The sequence below is a fragment of the Opisthorchis viverrini genome (assembly GCF_000715545.1).
Source record: "Opisthorchis viverrini unplaced genomic scaffold opera_v5_126, whole genome shotgun sequence".
NCBI classification, from domain to species: domain Eukaryota; kingdom Metazoa; phylum Platyhelminthes; class Trematoda; order Opisthorchiida; family Opisthorchiidae; genus Opisthorchis; species Opisthorchis viverrini.
The window spans coordinates 78,437-89,828 of NW_008751787.1; the positions used below are offsets into that span (position 1 = coordinate 78,437).

Genomic DNA, 11,392 nt, shown 5'->3' on the forward strand with positions numbered 1-11,392 from the left:
TTGGTGCTCCTTTCAATTGTTCGTAGTATTCACCGTTGAATTCGAAGTACGTGGTCAAACAGAGGCTGAGCAATTCACATATGTCTTCCTTCCTTAGAGATCCACTGGGAGGTCCATGACTGTCCAGTAGTTCAGCGACTGTTGTCTTTGCGGAGTGAAGGTCCACTGATGTGAACAGTGAGCTGACATCAAATAAGACCATTGTTTCGTCCTCTTCTATTGTCACATTCTTTAGTTTATCCAAGAACTGTTGTGTTTTTTTGATTGAGTGCTACGATTCATTGATGAGATACTTGACCTTTCTCCTTAGTTCATTTTCAAAGTTGTAGGTTGGTGTGCCTGGGAGTGACACAATTGGCCTTAGGGGTGTGGTCTCTTTGTGTACTTTCGGGAGTCCGTAGAAGCGTGGGGTATTGGATTCTCTGGCTCTCATTCGCCAATATTCTTCGGTTGTGATCTTTTGGAGGTCCTTCAGTCGCTTCGGGCTCTTGTTGATTTTGTTCGCAAGTTTTTTAGTTTGATCATCCTCCAGACGGCGATACGTGGTAGTGTCGTTGAGCAGAGCTTTTGCTTTGTCTACGTAGTCCGATTTGTCCATGATAACGGTCATCCGTCCTTTGTCCGCAGGTAGAATGATGATGGTTTCATCTTTCTTCAAATTTTCTAATGCTTCCCTTTCCTTGTTTGAGAGAAGGTTGAGAGTTTTGTTTCGTGTGATGGCCAGTACAACAGTTTGAAGGAGTTGTTGTTGAGCATTCTCATCCAGTTCAGCGGATTTCATAGCTGCCTCTAGGCTGGCCAAGAACTTACTTACTTTCTTACTTTACTTACTTACTTTATTTACTTTACTTTTCAAAATGTCGGCTAGCATTAGGCTTAGTGATGAGAAGACCTTGCCGAGGATATGTTCGTCAACCCATCTTCTTCCTTTTTTTAAATGGGGATTTTCGGAATATCACGTAATTTTAGCGGTATCCTTTCAAGATCACCTGCCCTACTGAAAGGTGGCGGAAGTTACTTACTCGTCTTCCGTAAGTGTTGTATGATACAACTTATCAAATAAGTTTATCTGAGAATCTTCAACTCTCCAGACGATGCATACAGACTGTTGAAAGTGCAGAAAGCGTTCCGTGACCACCCGCTGCTATTTGAACCTGTCGTTGATCTGGACACCTGACTAGATGATAATTTACTTGGCCTTATGAGTCACTTCACATTCGGATTTCTTTATGACTGGATTTGCCCAAGTATCCGCAGAACGTGATTAAGGTGATCAGAAACCGCGATTGTTAGTGAACCGTCTGCATCCAATTCTTTCAGCCCAATGAACAGTACGACCGCTTACACGCTAAGAGCTCTCATCATTTTCAGGAGCAACTATTCTAGTGTTACGCAATGAACGTGCAATGGCGGCAATAACTCTACATAAGAGAGAAACTAGAAGCCAAAACGGGGTGGTTGATGATGGGCTTGGAAATTCTTTTGCAAAAGTTTTGTCACCAAGCAAGATAACCTACTCAGTAGGTCAGTCTGTGGCAGCGCTTCATTGTTTTCCTGTATACAGTCAGAAAACTGAACCTAAAGCTTTTCACAGATGAAGTCGTCATCTCCAATACGAACGTGTCCTTGGTACGTGATTTGTAACTGATAGACCTAACTAAACTAAAACCATTTTGCTGACAGGCGAAAATGTAAACCATACTTTTTTTATCCGCATACTGCAGTGGCTACCACCTTGCAGGTTCAGGGACAGGCAGCCTCCGGACGCCCTGGAACCAGGCACATCCTAGAAGTGGTCCAAGCAATCCTTATCCAGGCGCACCGTACAGAGTTGGACAGACTGTATCGTCGGTTGTGGGTAAAGTAACATCTGCCGTTGGCCGCAAAACACGAGTGAAGGATAACGGAGACACGGTGGACAGTATTTTGGGAGGAGCCGTCTACTTTCGAGCCCAGTCGGCTACTCCAAACACCGTGGACAGATCCGGCCATTCGACCGGAAACATCCAAAGAGATTTGAAAACCCCACGACTGGAAGAATGCAACTGTGCAAACAACCTACGATGGAAAGGAACCCGCCACTCACGCGCGTCTATTCATCATTCGGCACCATTATCAAAATCTTCTTCTCTCAGTGTATCCCGATGTGCTAGTCGAAGAGGCTCTGTGCCTTCGAACTATGTGGAAAGACAATCAACGCTACATAGCCATTGCACGTCTTTTAGTTCAATAGGTTTATCCCAAAAAGCCCGTCAGATGGATCCGAAATGTACAGCCCAGGGGGCGGGGTTCGAAAGACTGCAAGAGCAGGGCTTAATTAAAACCAAAAACATCTCGCAAACGAAAGCAGGTTCGAAGTCAGTTCACGAGATGGCCAAACAACAGTTGAAACAACGCAAATTGATGGAACCATCTCCAGCGCATTCTACGAGAAGCAAGGTGAGACTTAGTCTGAGGTAGTTTTACCTATTCAAACTACCCACAGTCTGTGAACAGTAGTGATGGGGCTTAGTTGATGCGAAGCCTAAACAATCATGATTTTCCTCATCATGTCATTTAATCTTTGCCTTACTCATCAATTTATCAGTATGTGTTTGAAGAAAACTGCAAACAGTGGTTACACACTGCACTCCTCCAAGTGAACCCCCGCCGAAAACAAATCGGTAGGCGACGGAGTGCACTTCGCTAATTCCGTGCAAATGGGAGACTGCACCTAACTGATGAGCCTAAAAAAGGGCGAAACCGGTCGTGGAACGTTAAAGAATTACCGTGCGAAGAATCTCCAATATTGTACCAGCTGAAAACTGAGGTGGCCTGGTGCAGCATATTCAGTTGCTTGAAACGAGAGATTCATCTGGACCCGTCGAAACCAAATTGGTGTGCAAATGAGTTGTTTTCGTTTGATCTACTTCATTATATAAATTTAGTGTTTCGTGACTAAGAAGCCTCCGTACCACTTCTCTTCACTTTGTATGCCCAAATTTATGAGATCTCCTTTGTGTCCCTAGGTACGCTGACCGACACAAGAGGAAGATATCTGTGCTGTGCTCAGGCGAATCGGATTGCGATTAACAAGTTCCTGAAGCATGTCAATACAGCGGTTAACACAGATTCACTCAACTTAATTGTTGAATGTCAGAAAACAGTTGATAATTATCTACAGAAAAACCCGTGAGCTTAGTTTTATTTCCCGATTTGAGCTTCCACTTCACCCCACTACTTCTTTGAAACTTTATAACAGATATAAATTAGTTTTATTACGTTCAACCGTTCTGGCACTTTCGATTTTTTTAGTTAAAATTTGCTTCTCAGAGATGTGATACATCAATTGGGTCGTTTTTTACTTGCTGTCTGCTCCTGAAGGACAAAAAACTCACCCGCCCTTTGAAGTGATGGGCAACTTCACTGCCAGTTTCACCGAAGAGTTGTGCGATGTTGACTCACATGTTGATAAGTCCGTGCTCAGGGCTTACCACTTAAAGAATGTATGCACCCTGTTAATAATGCATTCAATAAAATATGTGAATTCCCGGCTGCTGTATGTTTATCCTCGATTATTTGCACAGACTTTTTTGGTTTATCTATGTTACGCTTTTGTTAACAGCCAGGTACCTGACGTCCTCTGTGGGATGTTTGTCTTGAAAAAGTAATACACAGGAGCATGAGTATAACTCTTTGGAGAGTTCTCCCTTAGACTAAGAATGCCCTGATAGCTGAACCACATGACGAGATAAGTAGCATTTCTGGTATGCCGCAATAGTACTGCTTAAACTAATGCTAACTTCTCGGTCCCTTATGGTTAAGAGCCCATTCCAACTCTGAGTTTGCCCCGTAGGTTAAAGTGAGACTTGATCACATGCCACAAGGTTTGACGATGACGATCCGGATAATAACAGATCATCCCCAAAATGATAAAAAAACTCAAGATCCTACTTTTCCATTCACGATACAAGTCAAGGAAACACATAGTCCCCTTTTGCTGAAGCACCAGTGTTGTGCGTGAAGTATCTCTGAAAACCGGAATGTGCACGTTACCGGTCTCATGTAGTGCTTCGTATGTCTTAATGCTAAACTACTTCACGCCAGTAGGTGTCTGCTGCTCCATACTTCTTCTTAAAGACCCAGTGCCATTATGTGTTACGGCAAATGACGTATTAGGTTTGCAGTAGATAGGAGGATAGAATCAAAAGTACAATTGCCGTAAACTCGAACGGTTTTCTCCCAAAAATGAAGAAGCATTTTGGCCTTTTCTAGTGGAGTGCTCCCATCTACGTGCCGAACTAGTGGTCTAACAGTTCAAAGTCCTTTCACTATTTACCAAGTGTGCTGGTTTAACCCTCCCGTAATTAGCACTTCTGCGAAATGAACTTGCAAATATGTGATATGTGATCGGACACTCCTGCTGCCTATATGGACAAAACCCACTTACATTTTTCGGTCCTAATGAAGACGGAGTTCAAGGGAGTTACTTCGGCACATTTTCACCACAGTCAGTTATTGACTGTGCTTTCAGTGTGTTTTATTTGTCCATGTTAGTTCATTTCACGAAAGAATGGGTCAGGTAGTCATTTTGATGAGCACTTCGGTAGTACTTTGTGCGATGGAAGTAAAAAACGTCAATTTAATCACGCTACTTGTTAGTACGCACAAATGTGCATGAAATTTTCAATCAGCGTTCACCAGTGTGACTTCAGAAAATATGCTTATTATTGTTACTTCTCTATTGTCACTCTCCATAACCATGAATGGGCTCATGGTAGGCCTTATGCACAATCTTCTGAAGGTGCTAGTGAAAGGCTTTGAGTTTCTTGTTGCTTCAGATATCCTCTGATTGCGGATTCAACATCTGTTTCAGCTGTTCGCATGTCTGACTGTCCTTGCGTGGTGGAACAGTTGGTTGCACTCCTGACAACAATGTTCGCGCATAGTCTGAATCCAAGAGCCCCGCAGAGTGCAGGGCTGCGGTTATTCGAGTTCGGCGGTCCGCGTAAAGCTGTGCGTCAGAGAACGTGGTCAGAGTGGTTATAAGGCGACTGGGAATGGACTCCTCCAATTCGGCAAGCAGTTCAGCTTCTTGACGACGCTGTTCTAGCTTGATTCGCCATGCCTGCGAAGTCGCATATGTACAAAATGGTGTGAATCGTTATATTTTATTTCAGTATTTAGGTTTCCAGAAAGTTAGTTATAGTCCTTGGATTATAAAAATTAAGCGATCCAAGAAACAGTATTTTTCGACAGTGTACAATGTACACGGTCCGCTGGGGTAATACATCATTGGCATATGGTGCATAGTTGAAGGTGTGTTGGAGGTTTCCACGGATATTTGGGTGACATCTATCTGTACACTTGGTGCCTATCCGAAAACTGTCCTTATCGTTGAAGCTACCCAGAACTCAAAAAGCTACAAGGCTCTCCAATCCAGCAGTAGATTTTCTCAGATATGTTTATCGCTAGGCAGATATTCGGAATGTGCACGTTACCGGTCTCATGTAGTGCTTCGTATGTCTTAATGCTAAACTACTTCACGCCAGTAGGTGTCTGCTGCTCCATACTTCTTCTTAAAGACCCAGTGCCATTATGTGTTACGGCAAATGACGTATTAGGTTTGCAGTAGATAGGAGGATAGAATCAAAAGTACAATTGCCGTAAACTCGAACGGTTTTCTCCCAAAAATGAAGAAGCATTTTGGCCTTTTCTAGTGGAGTGCTCCCATCTACGTGCCGAACTAGTGGTCTAACAGTTCAAAGTCCTTTCACTATTTACCAAGTGTGCTGGTTTAACCCTCCCGTAATTAGCACTTCTGCGAAATGAACTTGCAAATATGTGATATGTGATCGGACACTCCTGCTGCCTATATGGACAAAACCCACTTACATTTTTCGGTCCTAATGAAGACGGAGTTCAAGGGAGTTACTTCGGCACATTTTCACCACAGTCAGTTATTGACTGTGCTTTCAGTGTGTTTTATTTGTCCATGTTAGTTCATTTCACGAAAGAATGGGTCAGGTAGTCATTTTGATGAGCACTTCGGTAGTACTTTGTGCGATGGAAGTAAAAAACGTCAATTTAATCACGCTACTTGTTAGTACGCACAAATGTGCATGAAATTTTCAATCAGCGTTCACCAGTGTGACTTCAGAAAATATGCTTATTATTGTTACTTCTCTATTGTCACTCTCCATAACCATGAATGGGCTCATGGTAGGCCTTATGCACAATCTTCTGAAGGTGCTAGTGAAAGGCTTTGAGTTTCTTGTTGCTTCAGATATCCTCTGATTGCGGATTCAACATCTGTTTCAGCTGTTCGCATGTCTGACTGTCCTTGCGTGGTGGAACAGTTGGTTGCACTCCTGACAACAATGTTCGCGCATAGTCTGAATCCAAGAGCCCCGCAGAGTGCAGGGCTGCGGTTATTCGAGTTCGGCGGTCCGCGTAAAGCTGTGCGTCAGAGAACGTGGTCAGAGTGGTTATAAGGCGACTGGGAATGGACTCCTCCAATTCGGCAAGCAGTTCAGCTTCTTGACGACGCTGTTCTAGCTTGATTCGCCATGCCTGCGAAGTCGCATATGTACAAAATGGTGTGAATCGTTATATTTTATTTCAGTATTTAGGTTTCCAGAAAGTTAGTTATAGTCCTTGGATTATAAAAATTAAGCGATCCAAGAAACAGTATTTTTCGACAGTGTACAATGTACACGGTCCGCTGGGGTAATACATCATTGGCATATGGTGCATAGTTGAAGGTGTGTTGGAGGTTTCCACGGATATTTGGGTGACATCTATCTGTACACTTGGTGCCTATCCGAAAACTGTCCTTATCGTTGAAGCTACCCAGAACTCAAAAAGCTACAAGGCTCTCCAATCCAGCAGTAGATTTTCTCAGATATGTTTATCGCTAGGCAGATATTGACTAGCAGCCCATAATATTAGTAAAGGCCATGGTCGATTGTCTGCATTTGCTCACCTTCAGTTTTGTTGCTGGAAAATTCCAGGCAGGTTTATTGAATAATTGACAGTCACTTGGCCATTTATTTAGCTTCCTAGTACGAGCTGACCTAGGCAGAGTTTGTGTGGCGAGAAGACCTTGTAGTATCACTGAAGATTTCCTTCAAAAAGCTACTTCACACCGAGCCGAAGAGCCGAGGCGCATTATCATACTGTTTTATCGTGGTGGAAGACCATCAGCAGTATCCATCTTCTGAGTCTCTACTCTAACCACAAACAAATAAGTGTCGTTGTTCCGAAGGGAAATACTTGCAGTCCTGGAGGAATTTAACAGGCCCATGCTGCAAACACTCGTCTACAGGACTTAAAAAAGTGAGTCCTGTTTATCAGCTCCATCATCATCATCATCATCAACAGTTTAATATCAGCACACAACACTGACACTTTGCTGCCGTACAACAATGATTTACCTGATGGCCTTCTTGTCAAGAAATGAATAAAAGTGGACAGGGAAAAGTTTTAGTACTAGTCTAGCAAAATCATTCCTAAGTGCCTACACCTCCAAACACTCGTTCAGACAATCTCAATAAGAACTGACAACAAGAACGACATGTTTTTTATTGACAGCCATATCTTACTGCGTCTCCAACTATGCACGGGGGGATCACGTGGTCCTCATCCTGGAAGGTAAGTCACATCAACAACACCCAGACTTTTCATAATCTCCCTCATATACCTCCGCCAAATCAGAGGTTTCTCGACTCTTTGTTTCCGCGTCGTTGTACAACTTGAACACATACTCCGGTTGAGACCATACCGTTACAAGCCACTGCAGAGGTGTTTTTATTGTGAAAATCAGCCCTATGCAAGGTTATGCGTGCAAGCTATAACCACCAATCAACCAGGATATAACACACCGTCGTCGTACGACATTACCGACAAACATTACGTCCCCCCTTATGTTCCCATCTTCGGCATGTTTCTACAATCACTCCATATGAATGGTCATTGTTTTTGTAGATCTTTCAAAGAGATCTCCATAGCCATAAAACTACCATGCGTCGAATCGTATCTAGTGTCCATTGGTTTAACTCAGACAGAAATCTAGCGACAGCGGATGGCTTTGTTTTGAATCGTACCGGCATGGTTTCTTTCTTAAACATCACCAAGTAAGGAAGGTAGAATAAGCTTAAAAGACGATAGTCCGCAAGAAATGAGTCGGACTGACTAGGTTATGTTGTCCCATGCTTGCTACTTGGGACGAAAAGCTTGTTTGGTCTTCAGAAAAATAGATGAGTGTTCGTTGAAATCTTTGTGAGGACATGCAGTTCATCCAGTGATTGACCTCGTGAATGACCTTTTTGGGAATTTTTCAAAATTTGCTAATAGCTTTGTATGTCTCACGTAATTACTACGCAGGGTAGGACGAAGCTAGAAAATTTCACCCTTAGTTGAAAATGTCGAGCTGAATCTTGTTCAACGAGCACAATATACATAGCCTTAATGCCATATCGAATAAGAATTGGCGGGTAGATGGACGCAATGTTTTCCATTCAGATAGTTTTCCATCAGACACATAACCCAGCAAAACATCTTTAAAATAACTCCTACAGAATTGCATGATGAACGTCGTATTTGATCATCGCTTGACTGATACTTGATCAGAAAGTACCAACTATTGCACGAAGAGTTAGTACTTTACAACCGATTCCGTCGAACAAAAAATGCAGCACCATATCTAGGTAAGGGCCGTCCTTTACACAGTTGCATTACGATAGTACGTTAATTCCTATTCCTTATGTGAGCTCAGTATCATCACCGAAAAAATCCTCTGATTCAGGGCCTAGATGGATTAGATACACTGGGCGCACCACGAAGCACCCCGTCCGAGGAACGAAGGGACATAATCCACTCTGGCTAGCTTCTGGAACTATAAGGACGGTAACTAGTTCAGTCGTGCAGCAACTAACAGCCAAACATTCCTATTGCTTACAAAGCGCCTGTTAAGCAACCCAGGTCGTTGCAGCACCGCACAATCGCAGTGGCTAAATCTATCGCCATGCAGCCAGAATCTTTGTCGACAAAACGATGCGTTCACATATTGGACTTGCCATGGTCCAGATCAACTCCCCCCATACACAATCTGTGCTGAACACAACTTCACAGCACTGCATGAACTGACAAACTCAATTCATCCAACTGATGACTTGCACTAGTTGTTCCTTGACAGGTTGTCAGGACGGCACTCTCCTTCGGGTTCCTGTTTCATGTACATCACGTTTATTTAGTTGGGTTAAATATGACTTGAAAAGATCATGCCGAAAGCATATTCATTAACCCAACTTTGTCTGTGTACCGAATGGGAATTCTAAAAGTGTTGCTCAGACGAACGGTTTCCGTGCGTTCGAAAACCAATAATGAACGATTGAGTCTTATCTCGACTGCTCAAATGACCGCTGGCCAATCGATTGTGATGTTTCTTAGCAGAACCTGCTCTCTCCTTGTTTTGGTTGTGTGGATCACTCAAATTTAGTTTTGCGATCTCTCAATTTGTACTGATCTGAGGTAGAGGCCTCCAAAACACCATTTACCAGGTTTCCTCCGATTTTCTGTCCAGAGGACAGCGCCTTAAATCGCCCTGTTACCAGTCGCAACTTATTTTACTCTCGTTTCAACGGTCATCTCACCGTTCCTATTCCATTTCTGTCGCCAGTCCACACCGGCGTGGGAAGCATTAGAATAGGGTTCTACTCTTATTACAGCTCATCAGCAGTGCATTATACCGGTTGTTTGGGGTTTTCAACCCCAAAGATTCTACACGCCTGGTGAGCTTCCAGCAGGGGCTGATGGAGAAGTGGTAACACGCTCACCTTGCCAGTTAGATAGCAGGAGTTGAGATCTCACAACGGACAAGGGTGTGCAAGGCTGATGTGGGCTGTGATAAGAGCAAAACCTGAGTCCTCCTGTAGTTTGGGGAAGTACTATTCCAACGAGAGTTATGGGTACGTAAGTTCTACCAATCCAGCAACTACCTATTATTAAGTTTTATTTTCGTGGCTTAGATTTGAACTGGTCTGATGGCTCCGTTTCACACAACACTTACTCTGGTTTCCGATGTGATTCGTTCAGGATCGGATTTGACAACTGGTCGTACCTGAAGCAGAAAGTACAGGGTGGATTTGGGTGCGACGACGTAGGAATGGGTTAGCTTTCATACAATCAGAATTCTAGTTACTTGCCATCTTGCTGAAACTATCGGGCAAGGCTGTCATGCGGCCAAAACGAAACTGCACTTTAGGTGGAACTTGGACCTTTTTTGACGAAACCAATAACAGTTATCTCCTTTCTACTGAACGGAACTTCACGATTTTTACAACAGTCAATCCAGTGATTTATAAAACACTATATTCTGACGACAGAAAAACTACAAGATAACCTCTTGGGATCAAGCCATCGAGAGAAAGAGATCCGGAGAATATTATCTGGCCATAATGCCCGGAAATCTCTAAAAATTTGACTCTCTTATTATTCACGTTCTTTTGTTGCTTCATTCAACCCATTGGATGAAATATTTTAGGAGATCCGGCTGAGTGAGAGCAGTCTAATATTGTTACTAAGCGCTGAATGTAGAAAAGGACGGCACTCATTTTCAACGGTGGTTCCTGGATTACCCAAATCTTGCTCCACCTTATATACTTTTGTGAATTTGGACGTTGCTCCGACTGTGCTCGACGTACCAATGTCTCAGTAGCCGGTCTGTAGCTCTCATTTACCTTTTTTGGATTGGTAGGCCACCAATCCGCGGGCGATTTCGCTGAAGTTGAGAGTAGCGCCAAGTAACAGAGCTGACATGATGAACATTCAGGAACGGTAACAGGGAAGCAGGATGTCCTGGGTTTAAATGGCCCCATATTGCATGTTTTCAGGCCTAGAAACGAAGTATCTTCAGTTAAAACGACCCTTTGTTTCTTGTAGAGAAGTGCATCATTAGAATGTAAATCTTGTAGCGAACTATCTTTTTGGCAATGTGTATATTGCTTGGATCATGCTGGATCCGGATGGCATTCTCGTTTAACACCCACAAAATGGCATATTAAACGGTGTAATATCTGGGTGCTGTTCTAACTCCAGTGCCTGGTGCCAGGAAGAGAACTTGCCAACAAGGAACACAATAGCTCTATTGCAACAAGCGAGTGCGTGCGAGTGCGAAAGGTACAACGCTCCCGCGCTATTTGAAAGGAGCTTTCTGACACTGGCACTTTCTGATAGGCCCTTAGTGAACATCCATCAACATCGATCGTGTTTCTACGAGATGCCTGAACACTAATGACATTCAAGGTTAATTTTTAATTCAAGGTTAATTCAAGGTTTAATGGTCTAAAAAGCAATTAACTTTACAAAGACCATAGGGTGAACGTATATATACAAAGGGACGCAAAAATATGCG

General features: G+C 43.2%; 4 protein-coding genes across 4 annotated transcripts in view; 1 reads left to right on the top strand and 3 right to left on the bottom strand.

The window, feature by feature from the left end:
- T265_06349 (hypothetical protein) overlaps window positions 1–202 on the bottom strand; it is a gene marked incomplete at both ends in the record, with an annotated part of 48,693 nt that extends 48,491 nt beyond the window's left edge. Inside the window, one exon of the mRNA XM_009171590.1 lies at window positions 34–202. Within this exon, the coding sequence (XP_009169854.1) occupies window positions 34–202 (169 nt within the window). The remainder of the gene's footprint in view (window positions 1–33) is intronic.
- The window catches only part of T265_14005 (hypothetical protein), a gene marked incomplete at both ends in the record, with an annotated part of 52,400 nt that extends 48,745 nt beyond the window's left edge, over window positions 1–3,655 (top strand). Inside the window, 2 exons of the mRNA XM_009171617.1 lie at window positions 1,725–2,439; window positions 3,009–3,655. Coding sequence (XP_009169881.1) covers window positions 1,725–2,439; window positions 3,009–3,017 — 724 coding nt within the window. The remainder of the gene's footprint in view (window positions 1–1,724; window positions 2,440–3,008) is intronic.
- A 1,161-nt stretch (window positions 3,656–4,816) lies between these two features.
- Window positions 4,817–6,188, bottom strand: T265_06350 (hypothetical protein; the record flags this gene model as incomplete). Its single annotated transcript, XM_009171591.1, has 2 exons — window positions 4,817–5,107; window positions 6,126–6,188. The coding sequence occupies 2 exons, from the start codon at window positions 6,186–6,188 to the stop codon at window positions 4,817–4,819; spliced, it is 354 nt and encodes a 117-aa protein (XP_009169855.1).
- Window positions 6,189–6,261: 73 nt separating this feature from the next.
- Window positions 6,262–11,392, bottom strand: part of T265_06351 (hypothetical protein) — a gene marked incomplete at both ends in the record, with an annotated part of 18,430 nt that continues 13,299 nt past the window's right edge. Inside the window, 2 exons of the mRNA XM_009171592.1 lie at window positions 6,262–6,552; window positions 10,049–10,099. Of these exons, the coding sequence (XP_009169856.1) occupies window positions 6,262–6,552; window positions 10,049–10,099 (342 nt within the window). The remainder of the gene's footprint in view (window positions 6,553–10,048; window positions 10,100–11,392) is intronic.